General features: G+C 36.1%; 1 protein-coding gene across 9 annotated transcripts in view; it reads left to right on the top strand.

The window, feature by feature from the left end:
- Positions 1-26,953, top strand: part of arhgap42b (Rho GTPase activating protein 42b) — a 214,857-nt gene that overhangs the window by 118,099 nt on the left and 69,805 nt on the right. For all 9 annotated transcript variants that reach the window (XM_073930058.1, XM_073930057.1, XM_073930056.1 and 6 more), the window contains exon 4: positions 1,561-1,632. In XM_073930058.1, the coding sequence (XP_073786159.1) occupies positions 1,561-1,632 (72 nt within the window). The remainder of the gene's footprint in view (positions 1-1,560; positions 1,633-26,953) is intronic.

The raw sequence follows: 26,953 nt of genomic DNA, 5'->3' as shown, positions 1-26,953 counted from the left end.
ACATCAGAAGAAGGACGGGTGAATAGATTTCTCCGCAAGGCTCCCAGCACATCGTCAGATCTCTGAGCTGGTGAGGGCCGAGTGGCAGCGTGTCTGGAGAACCAAACCCCAATTTTCCTCCCCTCTCTCTGTCGCTCTTTAGTCTCTCCTCAGCTATCCAGCTCCTTTCTTTTGGCCCTATTATTCTCAGGTTTCGCTGGTCCTGAAGCATGTACCCACGCCCCGGAAGTAGGCGCTGACAAGGGGTGCCCCCAGCCTGTAAGGGGTGATGGGGGTATGTAGCGAGTGAGGGGGGTTGAGAGCCGAGAGGGCGTGCAAGGCGGGTGGCGTCAGTGAGATTGCCAGTGCTGGGAGAGAGAGGACCGGGCCTGGACATATTGCTTTACTTTTGCTTTCAGTTTAAGGCCAGTTTTCATGAGTCTCATTCCAGCGACGCTCCAGGGACAGTCGAGTCTTTGCCGAGGCCAGCTTCCAGCTTCCACCACGGTGACTGAAGCTCTGCACAAGACTTTTGGCCAGCGGAGAAATTAAAATGGGCGTGCCCAACTGAGTCTGGTTCTCTCAAGGTTTTTTTTTCTTCACTCCTATCAGGTGAAGTTTTTTTTCCCTCTCCGCTGTCGCCACTGGCTCGCCTGGTTCAGGATTGGTAGAGCTACGCATCGATGAATTTGCTCTTCAGTGTTTGAACTCTCAGTAATGATTAAATCACACTGAACCGAGCTAAACTGAACTGAACTTAAACACTAAAAACTGAACTACACTGTTCCAGTTACTATGACCATTTATGTGAAGCTGCTTTGACACAATCTACATTGTAAAAGCGCTATACAAATAAAGCTGAATTGAATTGAATTTTCAGTGAGGAGCTGCTGTCTGTTTATTTTATTTACTCATTAAAAATTATTTAAAGGTTTGCCGGTTCTCCGCCTCCTCCTTCCAGATGGCCAGATTGTTCAATACAGCAACATTATAAAGTGTTAAATGCTTTACTGTTCCACCTTTTTTTATAATGTGTTGCAAGAACCAAAATTGTTATATGTCTTTATTTTATAAACAAATCATGAGGAACATATTAAATAATGTTTGTTGTATTAAGTCAAACTAAATTTAATCCCTAGTGTCATTTTTTTTATTTGCGTTTTCCTTGCTCTCCCAACTTTTTCTGATTTGAGGTTGCAAAACAAAAAAAGGCATTTTCTTATTTTTATTTTTTTTTACTTCTCAGATTCTCAGTGTCTGTATTATTGGTCATTTTCTTCATTTTAATGGTGAAGTGAGCTTCTCTGGAGTTCTTATTAAATGAACACTGATGAATGAAATCCTGTCACACTAATCAGTGCTGCTCCTCTGAAGTGTTGGTGTGAACATTCTCGCGAGTCGGCTGCAGAAATATATAAACTCACACCACAAATTTGCTCGTAACATGAAGCTTGTTAAAATTCTCAGCCTGTGGCGTTTCTGCTGCGTGTACCTTCCAACTTTAATTGAAGATGAAAATTTCACTGAAGTTAATATAGTTTAATGAAAAGTGAAATACCATATTTCTGTGTTTTATTGCAGATACAGAACGCAGATGATGTTCTAATCACGCCGTTGGAGAGATTCAGGAAAGAACAGATCGGAGCAGCCAAAGTAAGTCATCCTGTATCATTCCAGACAACCAAAAATAACTTGGCGTTTGAACTAGAAACCAACATTCAGCTGATTTATATGTGTGTATTTGGAAACACATTTTGTGTTTAGAGTATGGATAAATCTTGTTTTAGCTACGAAATCCTTTATTTATGATTCAGGTGGTTCCTTTTAAGGTTTCTCGCTGTTAGCATGACTTGATGATACCCAAAAATAGTAATACTGTATAAATGTTTAGCCATTACAAGAGTTCCTTCAAAACGTTAACTAAAAAGTTCAGAAGTGTGCCAGTGATGTTACCATGGATATTCTAAATAGCTTATGTAATGGGTAGTTCATTAAGATGGGTAGTTCAGTAAGAGGGTCGTGGTTATGAATATTGTTGCTGAAGCGTCAACCTGACCTCATCGGTTATCCCAAAAGCACAGCAAAGATCAAACCTTGATTGAAGATGACTTGTTCAGACTAATTGTTTACTCCTTGTGTGCTGTTCAGGAGGTTTTCATCCACTCTGGGGTGATTTTGAGTCTTAATTTGGCCACATCTTTCTCTGTGTTTCATCAAATGGAACAATTTTTGGTGACATATTATTTTGACACATTTTGGGAAAATGTTTTGAAAATTTGTAATAATCCAAGAATACACCCAATACACACAGTGCAAATTTACTACCCTTTCATTATGTTGGGGGCTGTTTTTGTCCCTTTGACTTGCATTATAATGACTTTTTTTGTACCTTACCTATGACACCATATAATCATGCAATCTTGACTGTTGCTGTCTTTTTCTTTTGGAATTTTTACTGTTTATTATCAGTTGCCAAGCAAAAAAAAAACTTCTGCCTTCTACACTTGCCGGCCACTTTATTAGGTACACCTGTCAAACTCTTCGTTAACGCAAGTTTCTAATCAGTCAATTACATGGCAGCAACTCAACACATTTAGGCGTGTAGACATGGTCAAGACAAACTGCTGAAGCTCAAACCGAGCGTCATAATGGGGAAGAAAGGTGATTTAAGTGACTTGGCATGGTTGTTGGTGCCAGACGGGCTGTATTTCAGTATTCGAGTTTTTCAGAAACCGCTGATCTACCTGGATTTTTACAGAACCATCTCTGGGGTTTACAGGGAATGGTCTGAAAAAGAGAAAATATCCAGTGAGCGCAGTTCAACAAATGCCTTGTTGATGCCAGAGGTCAGAGGAGAATGGCTAGACTCATTAGATCTGATAGAAAGGCTACAGTAACTCAAATAACCACTCGTTAAAGCCAAATTATACAGAAGAGCATCTCTGAATGCGGAACACATCAAAGCTTTAGGCGGATGGGCTACAGCAGCAGAAGACCACACCGGTGCCACTCCTGTCAGCTAAAAACGGGAAACTAAGGCTACAATTCACACAGTTCTCATCAAAATTGGACAATAGAAGATGAGTCTCAGGCTGCATCTGACACCCTATACTTCCATACTATATAGTACGCTAAAATCAGCATGCGAGCCGAGTAGTATGTCAGAATTCATAGAATTTTAAATCAGTATGCGAGAAGTACCCTAATGACTTACTACTTCCGTCGAGATTCTGGAGTACACATCGCATACATGCTGCACTATCCCATGATGCCCCACGAGTGTATTCATGAATGGGAGTAAAGCGACCCAACTGACGCAGGACCATGACAAAATGGCGGATGTAGTACGTCCGAATTCCATTCATATTTTTCACATTCATACTGTATAGAACGTACTTTTCTAATGGCCGAGTAGTATGTTTAAATTCAAATGCAGTACCCACTGAGTAGTAGGCGGTTTCGGACGCAGCCTCATTTTCTGCTGCAACATTCAGATGGTAGGGTCAGAATTTGATGTCAACAAGATGAAATCATGGATCCGTTCTGCCTTGTATCAACAAATCAGGCAGGTGGTGATAGTGTAATGGTGCGAGGGATATTTTCTTGGCACACTTTGGGGCCATTGGTACCAATTGAGCATGGTGTCAACGCCACAGCCTTCCCGAGTATTGTTACTAACCATGTACATCGCTTTTTGACCACAGCATCCTCTGATGGCTACTTCCAGCAGAATAATGCACCGTGTCATAAAGCATGAATCATCTCAGACTGGATACTTGAACATAACAATGAGTTTACTCAAATGGCCTCCACAGCCACCAGATTTTAATCCAATAGAGCTCCTTTGGGATGTGGTGGAACGTGAGATTCGCATCATTGATGTGCAGCCGACAAATCAGCAGCAACTGCATCATGCTATCATGTCAGTATGAACCAAAATTTCTGAGGAATACTTCCAGTACCTGTGCCTAATAAAGTGGCCAGTTGCACCACTAAGTAGTCAAAGTATAATGCTTTTTTAACTCGCCGGCATTAAACATGGCTAAAAAGCATCATTACACAGCATATGTGAAGATTTGGAGTGCATAATGTAGATTCATAAACGTGCACAAAAAAGCCTTCTATTAAAATGTAAAAAGGTTTTTAAATAGATATGCATAACATTTTGCACATTAAGTTTACGAAAAGAACATCCAGTGTTGAGATTAAAAGTAGTGTTTCCCCTTCAAATGCCCTGTTATTCTGTACAAACAATTGTGCTGAAAAATCATAAAAGAGGCAGCTCCGCAACACCGCTTGATCTGGATTTATGAGAATCAGTCGCTGCTTACATCGTGTCCATTCGTGCGCTCAAAAAAACAACAAGAAAACTCTGCTCCTCTGGTCCTGCAAGTGAACCTTCAACAAAGCGCAAAATCCTTTTCATGCAAAATAAATCAAACGTGGCTTTGAGGTAGGAATATAAATCAGAGGGTCCGGGTTATGTACAGACGGCTGAACCTAACACTCGCCTTAAGGAAGACACTCAGCATGTGTGTTTGAGTCTGTAGGTGTATATTCATCCGTGAGTGGGTGTAGTTGTACATACATGTGATTGAATATGTGTGTGTGATCTTCAGCCCCCGAGTGGCTCAAACTGCTGGACATTTTGATGTTGCTTATTTTAATGTATAATGAGTTTCTACCTTACAGCACTGCAGCCAAGTGTGTGTGTGTGTTTGTTTAGGCTGTGGACACCCTTAGCTTGAACTAAATTCAGGCCAAATCTGATATTTGTGAAATCTATATTTACAAATGTTTATTTTGCTGGCACACATTGCTATTGTTTAGGTCAGAAGTGTCCAAACTCGGTCCTGAAGTTCAACACACTTGCCTGGAAGTTTTAGTATACATAGAAAGAGCTTGATTAGCTGGTTTGGGTGTGTTAAATTGGGGTTGGAACAAAAATATGCAGGACACCGGCCCTCCAGGACCGAGTTTGGGCACCCCTGGTTTAGGTGCATTGTAAAGATGTCAGCTTCCACACAATTTCTGTTTGGACAACATGATTTAAGGAATTAAGTTACTTATAAGTTTTTACAAATTTAAGTGAATTGAACATAAAACAATTTAGTTGTCCCAAAAAACTTAATAATTTTATGTTTTTAGTTCATTTTAACCCTTATTTTGCAAATGTACTACCCTTTCGTTATGTTGGGGGGTGTTTTTGCCCCATTGAGTTCCATTATAATGACATTTTTTGATTGCAAAGCCTTGCCACCATATAATCAAGCATTCTTGGTTGTTGTTTTCCCTGTTGGGAAGAGGTAAAATGTCAAATATTTTATGTTGATTATATGTTGGCAGCATTACCCCTTTAGACAGGCCTGTGCAAAATAGTTTATGGCTTTTATATGGAGTTCTGTGGAGTAAATCAGCAGATTATAGTGTGTGTGCCTAAATACTTACTATGTTTACTATGTTCTGAGAGTTGAGATGCCTATTTTGCATTTTTGATACATATTAAATATCGCACATCCTCACGCACACACGCACTATACTCCATATACAATCACCGGCCATTTTATTGGGTACACCTTAATAGTACCGAGTTGTACTCCCTTTTGCCTTCAGAACTGCCTTAATACTTTGTGGCATGGATTCAACAAGGTACTGGAGATTTTGGTTCATATTGACATGATAGCTTCTTGGAGTTGCTGCAGATTTGTCGGCTGCACATCCAGGATGCGAATCTTCCGTTCCACCACATCCCAAATGTGCTTTATTGGATTGAGATCTGGTGACTATGGAAGCCATTTGAGGACAGTGAACTTGTTGTCATGTTCATAAGTACAAGAAACCAGTCTAAGATGATTTGCGCTTTATGACATGGTACGTTATTCTGCTTAAAGTAGCCATCAGAAGATGGCACACCGTGGTCATAAAGGGATGGACATGGTCAGCAACCATACTCAGGTGGGCTGTAGCGTTGAAACGATGCACAATTGGTACTAATGGGTCCAAAGTGTGCCAAGAAAATATCTCCCACACCATTACATCACCAACAGCAGCCTGAACTGTTGATACAAGGCAGAATGGATCCATGCTTTCATGTTGTTGACGACAAATTCCAACCCTAAAGTACCATAGAAAAGATTATTTATTCCAAACATTTTTAAACAACGGATCTGATTTGTTTTGCTGATGTTTATTTATTTATTTATTTTTTGCTTTGCTTTGCTAGTCTTTGCTGTTGTAATTTGTCTTTTTATTTTTATTCTTTTTTCTGTTAACTTTTGCACTTTTCTTTTGATTTTATTTATTTTTGCTTGTGTTTTGCTCTTTGAGGGTTTATTTATATATCTTAGTTTTGCTTTGCTTTTGAACTTTTTTTCAATTATCAATTCTGTTGTGTTGTTGTTTGTTTTTCCTATTGTACTTTGTTTTATGTTTTGTGCTTTTTAATGATTTATATCTTAATTTATTTGCTTTTTTTCTGAGCTACATTTGTTGTTTTTGTTTTCCCTGTCGTACTTGGTCACCTTTTTCTTATGTCTTCCTGCTGTACAGCAATTTGACTCAGCCTCTACCCATTTTAAATTTACTTTGTAAAGAAATGACTTGACTTGGCTAGAAAATCCTATAGGATTTTTTGTGCTTGGTAATAGAAAAGCGTAAATATACTCTTTTCTAAAATAAAAATACAAAAAGAACAGCAAGGTCGCCACTGACCCATATACAATATATCACATATATAGACTGCAATGCATGATACAGTATTTACACTACCTGACAAGGGTCTTGTCTCATATCCAAGTTTTATGAACAATAGATAATGACTTCTAGTTGTTCATTTGGTATCAAACGTGGCTTATGGGAAAGGCCTCTAGATTACGCTTATTTTACTCAAATGAAATATGATCATGCCTTGATTTTTAATTATTTAATTAGGACAGTAAGGTCTGACTTTGCTTAGACAAACCTCTCGTCACTTAACAGAAATAATGTACAGTGTAGAATATAAAGTCATGGTGCAGTGGAAAAAATGGATAATATTGTGTATGAATCCCATGAGCTTGGAGGACTGCATCTATACAGTACATCTCTGCAATGACTCAAATCACTTAAAGTCATCTGGAATGGCAAAGAAAGCGTTCTTGCAGGACTCCCAGAGTTCATCAAGATACTTTGAATTCATCTTCAATGCCTCCTCCGTCATCTTACCCCAGACATGCTCAATAATGTTCATTTCTGGTGACTTAGCTGGACAATCCTGGACCACCTTGACCTTCTTTGCTTTCAGGACCTTTGATGTGAAGACTGAAGTATGAGAAGGAGCGCTATCCTGCTGAACAATTTGCCATTTCCTGTGGTTATGGGCAGCACAAATGTCTTGACACCTCAGGCTGTTGATGTTGCAGTTCAATTTAAATGAGAGATCTTTGAGGGGTGTCCTCATTTACGTTGAGCACTGTATATACATCTTAATCTACAATTTATTCAGCTAAATACATTATGTGTTGTTTATTACATTCTCCTCACTCTCTCTCTTTAAAGAAAATGCACTTACTAAAGTCATTCTTTTACCCTTTGTCTCCTTTTAACCACTTGCCTTTAATAGCTTATCCTTCTCTCCTCTTCTGTAAACACACTTTATATGGGGAGAATGGGTTGAACACTTGTGTGAAGTCATGAGCCTTAAAGGATTATGGGAATGTGGGTGATCGGTCCAAATGTAGTGTTCAGAGGAAGTGTGGACGTCCTTATTAGGGAATTACTGGCTTGCTGCAGCACCAGCTGGTTAGCAGAGTGAGGTCCGGAGCCCATGAAAAAAGCCTAAAAGCCCCAACAATTTCTTTTCCCCGCTGACCAAGCAGCCTTTGCCCTGCACCTCGCAAGGCACGAGGCTTTTACTGCAAGACAGCACTTATGTATGGGTCATCAGAGCTCACAATCAGAACAAGCTTTGCAACTTTGAAGAAGCACTACTGGAGGAACATTTCAAAGCTGTTCAACCTCTTTTGTGCTATTATAATAAACGCATCTCTATTTTTGTGTTCTTTTAAAGTGCCTTCATTATGCGATTTCAGATTTCAGATTCACATTTTTTATAGTTGGTTACATTTTTTATAAACCCTAAAATCACTTATGTTTTTAAATAATAATAATATTAAAATAAAAAAATAAAATAAAAAAATAAAAAATAAATAAATAAATAAAAACATTTTTAAAATAATTAAAAAAAATTTAATAAAATTGTAAAAAAAATAATAAAAATAAAACAGCAAACATTATGGCTTGTGAATACTTAGAGATTGTGTTTAGATTTTCAGCTTTAATTTACAAGCTATACTTTAATTTTATTTATTTTTCTGTTCTGAATGGAATGCTGATAAAATAGTATTCTATTTTAATAATAATAATAATAATAATAATTATTATTATTATTATTATTATTATTATTATTTATTTTAAATAAATAACTCAATAAATAGATAAATCAATCAATTAATAAATAAATAAAATTAAAAAAATACTCAGCTTTAATTTACAGGCTACTTTTATTTTCTTTTTTTTCTTTTTTTAATTCTGTTTGAAATACTGACAAAATATTTTATATTTTATTTTAATAATGTTTTAATAATATTATTTTATGAATAAATAAATAAATACATAAATAAATAAATAAGCAAATAAATAAATAAATAAAAAAGGAAAATAGAAAAAAAGGAAAAATAAAAAGTAAAATAGAAAAAAACAATAAAATAAAATAGAAAACTTCAGGGGTCAAACATAGTAATGTGCATTTTTCTGTCTGACACTTACTGTAAATTTACTGTTGATGAATCATAAGACTGGTTTAGATAAGAGACGAGAATTTTCGATTAAGTCATTTCAGATACTATAATGTAAACTGTACATTATGAGAACAATAGCATGCTTTTTGCCAGTGCATATCTACTGTAGAAGACCTCCAAAACAAAATTAGATACTTTGAAAATAGCAAAATAAAGGCACTTTATAACGAACAACTGACTTTAAATTTGTCTTGGAGATAAATTTTTATTTCATTTTTATTATTTTGGAGTTTGCTTTTTGCCTCTGCAAATGTCACTGGCACGAATCTACCCCAGCACAGAAGTTAATGATCTCAACTAATGGCACTTAGACTGGTGTGTGGAATTCTCTGCAAGCCACGTCTCATAAAGTCGCCCCCAACCACTCATTAAATCAGCATGTCAGCCCCCAAAACGGCAATAAATAAAGCTACACCTTCAAACTGGACCACAAACTTAGCATATGCCGATACGTTCATTTCCAGCAGAATATTATCTAGTTCACTGAACTAAAAACTGCAGCAATCACATCTTTTACCTTGGCCATGAAATTAGATTTACATTGTTTATTGATAAAAAAAAAAATACAATGTAAAACCAATTTAGTTTATGAAACCAGTTTAGAATTCTACAAAACAGCTAATCTTTGTCCCCTATACAAAACTAAACATTCTTAACACTGGCTAGTTTGTGTGTGCACTGTAAAAAATGCAGGGTTCCACACAATTCCTTCATGCTGTCCCAGCACAAATTAAGTTAATTTAATGGTTTTTACAAATTCAATGTTATTGTATAATAAACAAAAATACTATAAATTCTACACAAATAATTACAAGAAATAATAAAGACAAGAACAACACCTTTTTTATTATTTTATGTTATGTTGGTAAGCGGAGGTTTCTAATTAAATATTTAAATCTGCATGTTAGACTTCTAAAAATTATTATTATTATTATTATTATTATCATTATTATTATTTTTTTTATTTTTATTCTCTGAAAAGAGGCTCAGTAATGCTATAGAACTGGGGTCACCAAACTTGTCCTACAGATCTTAGCTCCAACCCTAATTAAACACACCTGAACAAGCTAATCAAGGTCTTACTAGGTATACTTGAAACATCCAGGCAGGTGTGTTGAAGCAAGTCGGAGCTAAACCCTGCAGGGACACCGGCCCTCCAGGACCGAGATTGGTGACCTCTGCTATAGAAGAACCATTTTGGTTTCCACAAAGAACCTTTCAGTGAAGAGGCCTAGAGCTTTCTAGGAACATATAAGCTACCTGACAAAAGTCTTGTCATTGATCCCGGTTCATTTAAACTTTTGTCATTTCAATTTTAGTTCTACTGGCAATTTCTCCCATCTCTTTGCCTATGACTTTCCTTATTTATTTCTAAGACAATCATTAATCTGTCACATGCTTTCAAAAAAGTGAATGTATCTTTGTAAGGAGAGTAAGCCATACAAATTTGTGTTGTGAACTGAAAGACAGTGTTGACTTGTTTATGGTTAATAAACACAAATTATAGTTGGATTACTAAGTCTTTGAGTGCAGTTTCTATTATCCTTACATATCTAGAATTTATATCCCTAAGTACTGTGTAACATACAAAGTTATTGTATTAATGGTCTGAGGTAAAGCAAATGATTTACAGTTGCTAGTGAAATCAAACTATGTTCAGTTTACGCAACAACATGGGTCTGACTTAAAATAATTAATTTAGTTATTTACATTTTTATTGTAATTCTTATAAAATTATTCTGGCAACCACAGCTGTCAAAATGTTTTCATAAAAGCAACAAGTGTTTTTTGTTTAAATACTAAAAATAAAATTATTTCTTTCACAAAATTTCTGTAAATTTTACATAATAGAAATTTGTTTTTACACAATTATTCTGTACACATCCTCATTCATTCATTTTCTTGTCGGCTTAGTCCCTTTATTAATCTGGGGTTGCCACAGCGGAATGAACCGCCAACTTATCCAGCAAGTTTTTACGCAGCGGATGCCCTTCCAGCCGCAACCCATCTCTGGGAAAAAATTTGTACTTATACAGTTTTAAATTGTAAACATGTTTACAATTTTATTGTCATTTTTAATAAGTTATTCTGGCAACCACAGCTGCCAATTTTTTTTTGTAAAAACATACAACAGATTTTTTTTTTTTTACAGTGTATTTTATTTTGGTAAAATAAGCGTAATCTAAAGGCCTTTGCCTTGTCACCTCTGATATCAAACGAATTTTGATTTTGATGGGGCAAATAAAAAATATTCCACTGGCCATTACATAAAATCCTTAGGATTTTGCCCTGAAAAAGTCAGAAATGTAATTCATAGTGGTCTTTAAAAAGTCTTAAATTTGACTTGGTGAAACCTGCAGAAACCTTGTAATTGCATATAGAAGGATTGTAAGGATCACCATTCGCTTTACCCTATGATTCTCATTGCTGTCTTCACCAAACGTCCAAGCTTGGTTTGAGATTGAACTGTAATGTTTAAAGAACCGTAAGGTAGATAGTATGAATTCTTATTTGTAGGCGATCATGAGCTTTGTAACTTTGCTACTTTTATAGACATTCTCAAACATATAACATCCAAGAATCACACAACCTCTTTAAAAATCACCTTACGAACTTTTAAAAGACCACATTTGCCCTGCAGCAGTCAGGCCATCATGACCCACAGAGAAATCTGGAGTAATGATAGATGTGGGGCTGTGGATTTCCACCGCTGGGACGGCTGGAGATACGAGGCACGCGTGAATCCGCCTCTGGACCGATGGAGGCTGGAGCAGGTGGCAGAAGGCAGGGGGTGGATGAACATCTGCCCTGACCGCGACTTTGCTAATGAAACATGCTGTTATGAGATTGACTAAGTGGTTAGGTAGACAGATTGGCAGACAGAAGATCACAAGCGACGTATATCTCCTAAATAGACCCTATATATAGCGAGGAGGCTTATGGTGAAATTCAACAAGGCATCTTTTGCTTGCTAACACATAAAATTAGTTGAGAGAGAGTGTGTTGATTAGGTGGGAATGTCTGCGACGGATATTTGTTTGAACTAGCGGAAATGTTTTTTGAGGTTGTGGTCACACCTCGTCTTAATTTCTTCAGATTGACATGTCACACGGAGTAAATTATACAGTATGTGCGCTTGTGGTTTTGAATATTTTTTATGTTACTTCAGTCATGTCATCTAACATTTGCATAAATTAAAATGTTTTGGTAACACTTTAGAGAATGACCAGCCAAATCCAGCTAAAACCAGCTCGACCAGCCTGGTTTAAGCTTGATATAGCTGGTTTTGGCTGGACTCCCAGCTTGGCTAGGCTGGTCAAGCTGGTTTTAGCTGGTAATATCCCAGCCTGACCAGCTAAGTCTAGACTGGAAATGGCTGAAAACCAGCCTGGAAGTGGCCAAAACCCCTCTAAAACCAGGCTGGTCGACCAGCTAAAACCAGCCAGCCATTCTAAGCTGGTTTAGGCTGGATTTTTCAGCAGGGTGCGTATCTAAAATTGCGTGTTGGTGTTTGTTTTGAAAAAAAAATCTATTGTAACGTTAAATCCAAGATGGTGGACAGATTCAATGTTTATTTTACTTAAGAGTAAAAATAGCTGCAGAAAAACTGTTCAAATTAAAGAGTGTTTCAATTGTGATTACTACAGAAGTGACACGTTAGCTTAGCCGCATGCTAAAGTCAGGTAAACAGTGCTTGGATGCCTGCACAATAGAGTTTACATCAAAAATCCATTGCATGATGCTTTACATTGATGTCGAGGGAACAAGGCTTTATGAAAGTAACACAGAACTGAAAGCTGAGAAAAGGTTTAGGCCTCTTGGGACTGAGACTTGTTACATGTGAGCGGCTATCAAGAGCACTTCAAAACAGAAGCCTGTGAAGTTCTTTTTCAGTTAGGATGTAATCTTACAAGGTGAACAAAAGTGACTGTTGAGCATGTCTTTAGTTGTTTGTATGTATCTCTGAGACCTTGCGTTTCTATCCAGCAGGTCAGTCTAACCCCAAAATACATGTTCTGGTCAGAGAAAGAGCTGAGGTTTTGTTTATGTCCTTAACTGCTAAGAGTTCCACAGACTAGACCTTGCTTACACAGAAACCTGCATCTTCAGTCTCGACACACTTCCCTAAACCGACACATATCTGATGACATTCAATGTAACCACAAAATTCAGAACATTGTGCAAACATGCAGTTACGGAAAGAAGTACATTGTGAAGGATAAATGACTGGTAGTTATGGCTAAGTATCACACCATTCATAGTTTGTGTGTGTATGTGAGTGTGCAGCTACTATATTATAGAGGCATGCTTTATTTATTTATTTATTTTTATTTATGATGCAACAAATTTTCTGCTGTGTATTAAATTTTTATTTTTTTTTCTTATGAGTTAAAGAAAAATGACAAAAATAGTAGGCGATAAAATAATAGCGCTACTGTGCTGTCATTAAACTCTGGTAAACTGATGTCTCTAGACTCATCTTAAGTCAGGATTCTTGACTCATTCCCTATCTATAAACTTTAATAAAATATCAATTAAAAATGTGTTTATTTTATAAGCTTGTATTTTTAATTTGTATAATTTAAACTATTGAGTTAAATGTACAAAGTCTTACAAAGTATTAAATTTTTTAATTACAATTATTGTTGTTGTTGCTGCTGTTGCTGTTGTTGTATTTATTATTATTTATTATTTTTGTTTTTTATTATTATTAATAATAATAATAATAATTATTATTATTATTATTAATATTATTATCATAGTAGTTATTATTATTTATTATTGTTGTTGTTTTATTATTATTGGTAATAATATTCATAATAAAAATTATAATATTGTAGTCATTGTTGTTTTTATTTGTAGTAGTACTCGTAGTAGTATTCTATTTAATTGTTTTATTATTATTATTATTGTTGTTGTTGTTATTAGTATTTATTATTGTTTTATTATTATTATTATTATTATTATTATTAATTTTTATTATTATTATATTTATTAATATTTATTATTTTGTTGTTTTATTATTATTTTTATTATTTATTATTATTATTATTATATTTTATTTTTTGTTTATTTATTATTTTATTATTTATTTATTATTATTAATATTATTATTAATATTATTATTGTAATTAGTAGTATTTATGATTGTTATTGTTTTATTATTATTGTTATTATTCGTACTATTATTATTATTAAATATTTTATTATTTATTATTATTTATTATTATTATTATTATTATTATTATTATTATTTATCTTTTTATTTATTTATTATTGTTATTCTTTATTATCATTTTGTTTATGCACTGTGATGCTGGACTCCTCACATCATTCTTGTTTTGAATATACCTGAGAATATTGTTTGGCACAGTCTACTTTTAGAGCAGTAAACTACACTTTAATGAGTGTCTTCTGCGATTCATAGTCAGAGTATATAGTAAACTATGATAGTCATTATTTTTTGCTCACTAAAACAATTAAATAAGTCATATAACTTCAACTTTAAACCATAACTTCAACTTTTGTAAAACAAAATTTCAATCAAACAAGACTTGCTGAGCTTTTCACGGTGTATTCCGGGATTTCATAATCCAGAAGAAATACGTGCAATACTGCTTACTGTTTGAAACACACTGTATCCCTCACTCCTTACAATGCTGGGTAGGCAACTTTGGAGAGAAGTAATGATCTTCGAGACTGGACAAGATATATAGAAATGTCTTTCTGGTGTATGAGCTGGTACCAGAGCTCTATATGGTATCTTTTTAAAGTCATGATGAATAGACAGGTTTTCAGATGACCTGGACACAGACCTGTGTGATGTAGAGTACAGTATATTTCAGAATAACACTTCTCCACGGGAGGTGGACAGTTTCAAGGATTACTGCAAACCTTCATCAGATTAAGAGCTGTGGAATCTTCTTGCCTCCAGAAATAGTTTCAGAATGAGAGGTGGGAAGTTGACCTTTCATGTGCTTGACAGGAAATAATAGCTTTTATGTCTTAGGCAGATCAAACGTTGCGGGAAGAGCAGTTGTCTGTCCGACCCTTCTTTGAAATGAGAAGTGTAGCTGGTTAGTATTCAGCCCGGTGATTGCAGAGGTTTTGGTGTTTGCATGATAATGCCCGATAATCAGAAATGACAGCTTGGTTACTGTTGTGCTAAAGGTCTTTGAACCAATCATGATGCATTATTATATGCTGTCTTGTAGCTTCGTTATATTGATCGCAGATATTGCTTTTTTCAAGATGCAGTATGTGATTTTTGCAACACATTTCAGGAGATTAACCAATTATTTGGTTTTATTATTATTATTATTATTATTATTATTATTATTAGTATTCATTATAAAAATAATAATATTGTAGTTATTGTTGTTGTTTATGCTATTATTATTAGTAGTAGTAGTAGTATTATATTTTATTGTTGTATTATTATTAATATTATTATTATTATTATTATTATTATTATTATTATTATTATTATTATACTTATAATTAATAATAATTATTAATAATAATTATTTTATAATTTTTTTTTATTTAAGTATTTATTATTTTTAATTATTTATTTAATATTAGTAGTAGTAGTAGTAGTAATAAATATTTTGATTATTTATGATTATTTTTATTATTCATTTTTTATTATTATTATTATTATTATTAATAATAATAATAATAATATTGTTCTCATTATTATTATTATTTGTTATTATTATTCTTTTAATTAAAACAAAATTACATTTGACTGCATTTTGTCTTTAAAACGAATGCTACGGGCGGTATGATGCCGTCGATGGCTTGTTTCTTTTCATGGTACCAGCTGACCGCTTGCCTTCATGTAGATGACTTTTCCGCTGTTACCAGTTTTCCCAGTAGCTCGCTGCGTTCATCGGCAGACTTGAGGTGCAGAGAGGAGTTGACTACGAAGATGAGGTTCAAGTCCAGCAAAGAACGGTTCCAGAACCTGTAGATTGGTCAATCAGTGGCCTCTGAAGGATTTACATGAGAACAGCAGGAGAGAATGGCACTCGTGAGAGAAATTTGATATCTAAAAAGGCTACACAGCTGCCTTTGGTGCATTCGCAAAAACTTCAAAAACATAGCTCCCGGGACATATTTTGGGCTTTCTATGACATTAGATACGAGGCTCATGGTACGTGGCTCATGGTTCGGTTCACGCACAAAAACAATAAGTCCAGTCCAATGGCTGTTGGTCAAAAAAGACCACAGCAGTGTAACAACTGAGGAGCCATTCACAATTGACGAACGCTGTTACCTGCTAACTCCGTCAAACCGGCTTTATGGTAAATGCTTTAGCCATTTTTATAGCAGACTTTAACCCACCGGATGTCTTTTATCCACTCTTCGAAAAGTGTAAACGGTGGACTAACATTCACCTCATGATCACTAATCAGATGTGCCATTATTTGTAACTTTAGGTGGTTTCTAAAACTAAGTCTGTCAGTGTTGTTTTCATTCTCTCATCTTTAGTGCTTTACATTTTCACGGTTGTAGCTCTCCCTGTCATCTGAATAAAGGCATAGACTGAGTGATTGACAGCTGATATTAACCAATCCGTTCGCATTCAGTTCTAGAGCAATGTGCCTATCAGAAGAGCATTGTGGGCTTTGTTTATTGAAACAAGTTGACATGAAAACTTGTAAACTATTCCTGAGCGTTTGGCGTCTCAGGTGCTAAGATGCATTTTGTGTGAATGTCTCCTAAATCTGCGTGTGCGGTGAAAATTTTGCAGTTAAAACCGGTCACACGGCAACAATTTTGCCATGTGTTTTGAGGTTGCATAGATAAAGTTTTAGGCGCATATGCGACCAATACGGTCGCGATTTCCAGCCCTGTAGATAGATAGATAGACAGACAGACAGACAGACAGACAGACAGACATATCTCAATTTGAATCAATTTCACTTTTCCCAACAATGTAATGAAATTTAGTTATGTAATGATTCACTGAAGTCACAATGTGATATGATTCACAATATGTTTTTTTTTTTACAATTTTATTAACAAAACTAGTTTAGACGAATTAGAACTGTTGCCCCTTTATTGTTTTTTTCTAAATCTGCACATTTCTTTGTAAAATGTCAATATATTTTATGTAAAATAACAAATCGACATTTTGAAGAATCGCATGAAAAATTTGTGATTAATCCCTTAATTCACGTAAAGTTTTGTTTGGACAATGAAACATTTGGAAAACACAATTGCTGAATAATCTGTATAATTTGACTAATCAGCTGTCTCCCTGCTTGCTTTGTTTACTGTTGGTTATTAGATTACCAATACTACAGTTAGCTGCTCTACCAATTTAATGAAAACACTCCTAATTCGCGTTGATTTGTCTTTTTTTGCAAACTTTGAAAAGATTTGATTCATGTTAAGAGCGGCACGGTGGCTAAGTGGTTGGCACTGTTGCCTCACAGCAAGAAGGCTGGGTCAGTTTGCATTTAAATGACATTTGCATGTTCCCCCCGTGTTCACGTGGGTTTCCAACCACACTGAACTGAACTAAACCACACTGAACTGAACTAAACTGAACTTAAACTCTGTAAACTAGACTGACACAGTTTCAATTTACTAGAATCTTCTATGTTAAGCTGCTTTGACACAATCTACATTGTAAAAGTGTTATAGAAATAAAGATGTTTTCCAGTACTGGGTTGCAGCTGGAATGACATTCGCAGTGTAAAACATATGCTAGATAAGTTGGTGGTTCATTTTGCTGTGGCCACCCCTGATGAATAAAGACTAAGCCGAATGAAAATGAATGAATGAATGGTTCACATTCCCTCTGGGGTTATAAAGCATGGCTTATGACCTCTTTGCACACACAGTGTCCCTGAAACTTAACTAATATGAGCACACTTTGACTTTGAATGGGTGTTAGAATTATTTGAAATGTGGCTGGTTATCATTTTTCAGGAAAATTAGACCGGCGGGAACTTGTATCCTGATAAAAGACTCTAGCTTGTGGAAAAATGGGTTTCTTTGTTAAAAACACAATGTTTATTGTTCACTTTTCAGTACAGGTACACTACTGCAGCTGACGTGATTGATGATGCTGAGAATATGCTTAGAACAGTGTGTTAACAAACTATATTTTTTTACGCAGCTGTTTTTTTTGGGGGGGTTATGTAGTAGCAGTAGCACGGCATGAAGGTGAGAACATGGTGTCATCAAAATACCTCATCAAGTTCAGGTGCTGTTGCTTAATTATGTTGACTGGAGCTGTGTCCAATTAGCCATGTGACAGTTTGGCCGAAAAAGAGCTGCTTCTTTCAAGTGGACGGCACTGCATCAGTGGAGCTTCAGATGTTTCCAAGCGACTGCTCAGGCACGTGTAACCTCCCACCTGCTCTTATCAGGTAACAGAGGACTGATTAGTCCTTAATGAGAGTAATTGAAGTGTTGTGGGAAGATGCTGAAGATGTCACTGCTCATTATGATCATCTGCTCTCTAGAGAACAGAACAAGACTCAGACAACAGCCTCTAACCCCATTCTTCTTTTCTCTTCTCTTCTCTTCTCTTCTCTTCTCTTCTCTTCTCTTCTCTTCTCTTCTCTTCTGTTGTTTGCTTCTTAGCTTGTCTCTTTTTAATTTTTTTCTCTTCTCTCCTTTCTTCTCTCGTTTCCTCATCTCGTCTCAGATCTTCTTTTTTTCCTCGTCTCTTGAGTCTTGTCTCACCTCTCATCTCTTCTCTCGTCATCTCGTCTCCTCTCTTTTCTCTTCTCATCCTTCTTCGCGTGTTCTCATCTTTTCTCTTTTTTCTTACTATTCTCTCTTCTCTCATCTCTTCTTTCCTTGTCTCTTGTGTCTTGTCTTTTCTAGTCTCTCTCCTGTAGTCTCTTCTCATCTGATCTCTTCTCCTCTGATCTCATCTATTCTCTCCTCTCCTCTTTTCATCTTTCTTCTCTTCTCTTTTGTTCTGTTCTGTTGTCGTCTTTTATCTTTTTCTTTTCTTGTCTTTTTTTTCTTTTTTCATCTCTTCTCCTCTTGTGTTCTCATCTAGTCTTGAATCATCTCATCTGGTGTCTTTTCTTCTCTCACCTCTTGTCTCTTCTCATCTCTCCTCTTATCTTGTCTATTTTTTCTCTCTTTTCCTCACTTCTCTTCCTTTCTCCTCTCATTTCATCTAGTTTTTTTCCTTTTCTTGTCACCTCATCTCATCTATTTTCTCCTTCTCCTCTCCTCTTGCCTCATCTCCTCTCATCTAGATTTTCCTTTCTCCTCTTGTCTCATCTTCCTTGCTCTCGTCTCATCTATTTTTCTCCTTCTCCTCTTGTCTCATCTCCTCTCATCTCATCTAGTTTTTTCCCCTCCTCTTCTCTTCTTGTCTTATATCCTCTCATCTCATCTAGGTTTTTTCCTTTCTGCTGTTGTTTCATCTCCTGTCCTCATCTCATCTAACTTTTCCCTTCTCCTCTCATCTCTTCACCTCTCATCTAGCTTCCCCCTTTTAATCTTCTCTCTTCTCCTCTCCTGCTGTCTCATTTGTCCTCTCCTGTCCTTCCCTTCCCCTCATCTCGTTTTGTTTTCCTTTGCTTGTCTCTTCTCCTTTTGCCTTCTCTCCTCTCATTTCATCTAGTTTTCCCCTTCTTCCCTCATCTCATCTCCTCTTGTCTCATTTCTCCTCTCCTGTCCCTTCCCTTGTCTCCTCTCATCTTGTCTCATATTCTTTTCTTGTCTTTCCTTTCTTCTCTTTTCATTACATCTTTTCTGTTATTTTCTCTTCAACTTGCCTCATCCTTTCTCCTCTACTCCCCGCTCCTTTTGTCTCTAATCTCCTCTCCCATTCCATCCCTCCTCTCCACTTGTCTTCTCTTCTTGTCGCATTATCTTCATTAACCTTTTTGGATTGTCTCCTATGTTCTACTCCTCCTTCTTTACATTTTCCCCCTGTTCTTGGCTTATTTTTTGCCCTTTTGTTGTCTTCTTCCATTGTATTTTGTACTGTCTCGCTTCATTTCTTTTCTCTGTATATTTGTCCTGTCATCTTTTCATTATTCTGTCAACTCTTTTTCTCTTCTCATCTCATATTTGTTTATCTCTTTTATTGCATCTTCTCTCATTTTATAAGTTCTTGTCCTCGTCTTTTTTTTTTGTTTCCTTTTCTTAACTCTGTCTCATCTTTCAACATCTTATCTTGTTTTAGTTTGTATTTTCTCTGGGGTTCTCTCATCCTATATGATCTAATAGCATTTTCCTAGCAGTTTCCTTTCTACTTCTTCTTCTTCTTCTTCTTCTTCTCTCCTTTGGCCTCTCATCTCATCGTAATTTTTTCTAGTCGCATCTGGTTCTCTGGATGAAGTTTTGTTATTTTCTTTTTTCATAGTCACATACCCTTGTTCTCCCTCTTATATTGTTTTCCCTTCTTTCCTATAGCCTCAATATGTCCTTTCTCATCCTATCTCTTCTATTTTTCCTCTTTATCTCCTCTATTTTATCCTCTTATTTCTCATTGTTAGATTGTTTCTTCTCTTTCGTTATCTTATTTTTGTGTTATCACTTTATCATCTCATCTTGTCTCCTTTCCGACTTATTTTGTCTCTTCTATCGTTCTCTCAACTCCTTTACTACATTACTTTCTTATTCTCATCCTGTCTCATCTTCTCATCGCTACTGTTTTCTCATCTTTGCCTTTCGCCTGTATCAACTTGTATGCTCGTCTCTCTCACTGTGTGTAATATTGTCCTTTTCCAATCTTATCTCTCCTCTCTCTTCTGGTGCTTAGTTGATCCAATCATATCTATTCACTGGACTTCTATCAGAGCGTTATAAACAGTGGTGATACAATCCATCACGGTTGTTTAGACTTGGCACAAAGTCTGGAAAATTGGAACACTGGCTAAGGGCTCCTATAGGCAATGCAGAATACAGAGTCTGAGCCCAGACTGTCTGTGCAGTGCACCCTTGGGGGTGTTGGTTTGTTTCCCCTTGGAGCTGTCAGCATCTGAGGCAGTGATCGCTCAAAATTGGTGCCATCAGCTCGTCTGGCCAGGTGGCTTCACATGGCTCCAGGATTCTTGGTGTGTGTGCGTGTGTGTGTGTGTGTTCCTAGTATTAGTTACATTGTGAGGACCAAATGTCTGCACAAGTATAGTAAATTTTGACCTTGTAGTGACATTTTATTTATTTTTTTTTTGGTCCATATGAGGAAATCGGCTCATAATTCACAATGAATGATACTTTTTGGAAATGTTTAAAAACAGATTGTTTCCTGTGAGGGCTGGGTTTACGGTTGGGGGGAAAGAATATACCATCTATAAGGTGTGAAAATCATTACAACTTTTTTTCTTATAGTCTATTAGTTGCGTGTTTGGAAGTAGTGTATAATGACATGGGTATGACATAATAATAATAATAATAATAAATAATAATAATAATAATTATAGTAAATCCTTACATTTATATATATATATATTCCTTTTCTGGACACTTAAAGTGCTTTACACATTTTTGGGGGGGAAATTCTCATCCACCACCAGTGTGCAGCATCCACATGGATGACAAGACGGCAGCCATATTGCGCCACACCACACACCAGCTGATTGGTGGAGAGGAGACAGAGTGATGAAGCCAATTATGATATGGTGATGGTAAAAAGGCCATGATGGACAGTGGCCAAATTTGGCCCGGATGCCAGGATTCCCCCATACACTTTGTCGAAGAACATCCTGGAATTTTTAGAGAGTAAGAATTTCTGTTTAACGTCTCATCTGAAAGACGACACTCACTGAGCAGTATAGAGTCCCCATTAATATACTGGGGCGTTAGGAACCCCTGCTGGTCTCACTAACACCACTTTCAGCAGAAACCTAGCTTTCCCATGTGGTTTCCCATCCAGGTACTTAACGGGCACAGCTCTGCTTGGCTTTAGTGGATGAACATGTGAGTGTTGCAGAGAGCTAGCTGCTGGCTGCATGAGCTATGTTGTCATCCACCTAATTGTATGCACATTTTGAATATGTGTATAAAAATTGGTTGATGGAAGCGCCAAAATAAGCATACTTTTCGACTGAGTATGATCAACTTTTTATTTGAAGAAAAAAAAATGTCCATAAATTACGATAGAGACACTTTAAGTGAAAAAATTCCAGCATGTGCAATATATAAAGTCATGTGATTTTGTTATAAGAGATCATGTGGTGATAAAAGAAAGTGTGTGAATGGACAAATCAGCAGGCTGACCACACCTTAAAACATTTGAAATGTTGTTTTGGTCGTTCTAAAACACCTTAACCATTTCAGTATTAGTGTGATTATATTACTAATTACCTCCAGAATCGTCATTAGTGGCTGTGCTCCAGGTCCCACACCTTCAAACGCCACCGCGCATTCATTGCGTGTCGGAATTGTCATGTGGCGCAAGTAATTTATTAAATAAAGAAAAGATTCACACAGTATCTCCTACTGAACAAACAGTTTGTACAGTATAAAAATAATGGAAACGCAAGGAATGTCATCACAACATATGAAATCAAGTGTGTGTGTGTGTGTGTGTTAGTAGTTTAGCATGTAAATAAAGTCAGGTTGTGAGACTGCAGGAACACAGACTTTTTGTGTTTCACACTCAGTGTCACTGCGGTGTATGAAGGTCCCCTCTTGGACGTCACTCAGAACTTTAAGTCCCCACTTGAAATATGTTTTTAAAAAGAAAAAAAGCAGTGTTTTTATAAAAAAGGGTCAGGATTCTGTCACTTCGATCTTGTTAATTCCTGTTTTGGTGGCAGAGTCCGGACACTAGTCCTGTCTTGTCTAGTATGTTGTGCTTGGCTTGAGTTTTCTTGGGGTTGAGCACTCATATTTCCTATCAAAGGCCTAGATTAAAAGTAGATGGCCAAATTAGAATTTTTCTGACATAAACTATAGTAAAACAACTTGTCAAAAAACATTTTTAAAAAATGAAACCCTGCAAACAGATTAAATACAGGAGCGAAGAAAAGGGTGCTCTTTTATTATCAGCTGTCTGTCAGCGCCCGTTTTTTTTCCTGGTCATTGCGTCTTTGCCGTGTGCAGTTTAAATGCAATCAATCGGAAATGAGTCGCTTTTTAAAAGTTAATGTCAAAAAATCAGAATTGACCATCTAGATCTCCAGTGTAAATGCAGTCTTAGTTTGTTTTTGTTTTTTATTAAGAAACCCATAATTTTCTTGCACTTGAATTCTCCCTCCTTTCCCTAACCCGCATCCCTGACTAAAAGATTTTAAAATAATATGTTGTATGTTGTATGGGCTTCTTTAAAATGAACAGAAACCCTGGTCCCCTATTGGCCAGTATAAAGCAACAGTCTCCCCTCAGTAACATGTTTGTGTGTGTGTGTTTGTGCACATATGTTTATCTGTCTGGCTTTTTTGTCACTCCGCGGGGGATCTGAAGTCTGTCTGTCATGCAGCGCCTACTCCACGGCACAGCGGTCTTTAACCTGGCTGCAGTTCAGACAGCTCTTGTGAGCAGAGGTCACGTGAGGTTATCTCAATAGAGGACGCCAATAAATTGTTAAAAGTCTGAAACAAAGTCCCAATGGTCAGCAGAGAACCCGCTGAGACAACAGAGCAGGATCACACTGGGTAGCATGTGTCAGTTCCGTATGGATAACTCTGTATCGATTCTGTTCCTGTATAAACAACACATTTCCACACATTTTGAATGCATTATTTATAAAATTCCACTTGTACACTGGGTAGTTTAGGCAGGGGTTTTCAAACAAGTCCTGGATGCCTTGAGGCTGTGGTCTTTGACAGTGTATGTCCCATTCCAGAAATGCTGGTTTGAATTCTGCTTAAATTGAGGTGAGGTGTGCTTACATTTGAAGTCAGAATTATTAGCCTTCCTGTATATTTGTTCCCTAATTTCTGTTTAACGGAGAGATTTTTTCAACACATTTCTTAGCATAATATTATTAGCAGCTAATTTCTAATTACTGATTTCTTTTATCTTTGCCATGATTACAGTAAATAATATGTCGCTAGATATTTTTCAAGATACTAGTATTCAGCTAAAAGCACAATTTAAAGACTTAACTAGGTTAATTGGGTCAACTAGGACCAGGACTAAGTAATTGTATAACAGTGGTTTGTTCTGTAGGCAGTCGAATAAAAATATGGCCTAAAGGGCTAATAATATTGAACTTAAAAGGGTTTTTAAAAAAATTCAAAAGTGTTTAAGACTTTTAAAGACTTCTCGTCCCCCTTAAGTGTAACATAGGCTAGCTAGTTTTAACTCCCCTGACTTCAAAAAACATGTTAGAGGCTGCAGTCTTCAGCATCCTTGCTAGTGTATCCTCTTCCCATGAGAAACACTTGTTCAAATGTTAGTGAGTTTAATCAGAATGTTTATATTTGTGCAAAAAACCTGGATGGGAGTTTTAGGAGGCTGAGGTGCCATTTACACTAGTGCGTTTTCATTTTAAAACCTGTCGGTTTTGATACGGTTAAGCCACACTACTCCAGAATCTTCAAATCGGAAAAACAGACTTTTTGAAAATGCTGAAGACCCCATTTTAATTTAGAAATGCTGGTGTTCACTTTCAGTTTTCAGTAGTCAACATTTGAAAAGGATCAAAACTTTTCACCAAAGTTGTCCTGAAACTATTCACGACGCTTCTCGTCCCCATTAAGTGTAACAAAGGCTAGCTAGTTGGAGCTACAGTATTTCAGTGAATTTAACTCCTCTGGCTTCAAAAAGCATGTTAGAGGCTACAGTCTTTAGCATTCTTTTTAGTGTGTCCTCTTCCCATGAGAAACACTTGTTCAAATGTCAGTGAGTTGAATCAGAATGGTTAAATTTGTGCAAGAACCCGAATGGGAGTTTTAGGTGGCTGAGGTGCCATTTACACTAGTGCATTTTCATTTTAAAACCTGTCGGTTTTGTTACAGGTAAGCCTGGCAACCACACTACTCCAGAATCTTCAAACCGGGAAAACAGACTCTTTTGAAAATGCTGAAAACCCGATTTTAGTTTAGAAATAATGACTGAGGAGTCATTCACACTGGCACATTTTCTTTTTAAAAGCTGTGGGTTTAACACAATATCTGAATTTGTAACTTTTTAAATGAGTGGCTCGTGTGTATGAATTCTCACCTCTACAATTTAAGTACGATCTGCATATTCCCCAATGACAGTTGGGTATAGCTGTGGGCCTGGGTGCCACATTTCCTTTTTAAAATCATACATTTTATTTTCATACGACTGAACTGCTACAAATTAATATGAATTAGCCGCTAAACTGACTAAATGTAAAATAGTTACGTTACCTCATGAGATCAGGCAGGTAGGTTTTGTTACGATTATGCCTGGTGTCCACACTACTCTAAAATCCTGAACTGTTTTGTGAATTCTAAAGATCCCATTTTTAGTTAGGAAATGCTGGTGTTCTGTTTCAGTATTCAGTAGCCAACATTTGAAGTATCTCCAAACCTTTCACCAAAGTTGTCCTAAAACTAGTCAAGAACATCCATTCTAGTCTTGGGACAGTTTTGAAAAACATTTTTGATGCACTTCAGATGATGACTAATGTAAATTAAAAATCCCGTTCTGGCTTCTGGATTCATCAAGTCTCTCTCATTTGACCATTACACTGAGTGTGAATGGTTACATACAATATCCTGCATTTTAGATTGTTCTATAGTGTGGACAGAGATTGCTTTTCTGAAATGCAGTAAAAACCCCAGTCTGAACAAGGAACGTTTTGCAGTAGTGTGAGTAAATCTGGCATCAAGCCGCATGCTATTGGCAGTTAGTTGGAGCTGGCTAAGTAAATCTAACTCTCCTAGCTGCAGTGTTCAGCATCCTTGTTAGTACATCCGACTCTCATGTTGGAAACTCTGGTTCAAGTCCCAGTTGGAAAAGTTAATAGAACTGATGGCATTACAACTGCACATTTGGTGTGCATCTTTTATCAGACACACTCATTTCAGGTCTAGTTGTCTCTACTGATGAAATAAGGAATCAGGTGCATATTTTGAAGGAGAAATGCAAAATGTGCAGTGGCGATGGGACATGTTTGATACCCCCATGAATCCCCAAATCCTCTTTTCTCCAGAGACTGATTCCAGCACTGATCAAACACAACTGAACAAGCTAATCAAGGTCTTCTAGATTACTAGCAAGTTACAAGCAGATACATTTGATTATGTTCCAAGCGAAGCTCAGTAGGAAAGTGGATCTTGTGAGCTAGTGTTAACCCCTGGATGCTTTCACAATAGTACACACAATGCAAGCAGGTAGAATGCATATTTCAATTTCCCATCATGGACTCTGATGTTGTTTTAAATGTGTGCAGTATATTTGCAGCAGACAAGTACAGCGGATTGCCTACTCCTGTGGAATTTTTTTATTTTTTTTATTTCTCAAATTATGTTTAACAGAGCAAAGAATTTTTCACAGTATTTCCTATAATATTTTTTCTTCTGGAGAAAATATTATTTGTTTTATTTAGGCTAGAATAAAAGCATTTTTAAATATTAAATATAAATATTAAATATATTTAAATATTTTTTAATTGCCAGCAATTTACTGCAACTGCTCATTTACAGTAACTTATCAGTAAATGTGTTTTACAGTAGCAGGGCCGTACCACAATAAAATTTTATAGTATAATAGTTAGGGTTGGGTACCAAAACCCGGTGCTATATATATATATATATATATATTTATATATATATATATATATATCAGCAACTCATGTGAACACCTGAATCATATTATTATCTTATTCAGGTTATGGCCAATCATTAGATCACTGATGTCCATATAAAAGTAGTCACAAGCCCCAAACCCAGATAAAATGTGTTCCTTGAGTTTGATGACAGCCTTTCCACTGGTTAGTAGTAAGCTAATGTAATGTTTATAGCATAATGCAAATATTGCATTCGTGCCAACAAACAAATGATCAAAAGAAATATACTAATGCAATTCAAATATATAAAATATGAATTGATGTTTACTTTAAACTTATTATAAATATATATTTATATTGTTCTATTCTAATTATATATATATATATATATATATATATATATATATATATATATATATATATATATATATATATATATATATATATAGTTATATATAAACACACACACACACACACACACACATATATATTTATA

This window comes from Danio rerio, chromosome 18, assembly GCF_049306965.1.
Source record: "Danio rerio strain Tuebingen ecotype United States chromosome 18, GRCz12tu, whole genome shotgun sequence".
In the NCBI taxonomy this organism is placed as follows: domain Eukaryota; kingdom Metazoa; phylum Chordata; class Actinopteri; order Cypriniformes; family Danionidae; genus Danio; species Danio rerio.
This window is presented reverse-complemented; position numbering and strand designations above follow the sequence as displayed.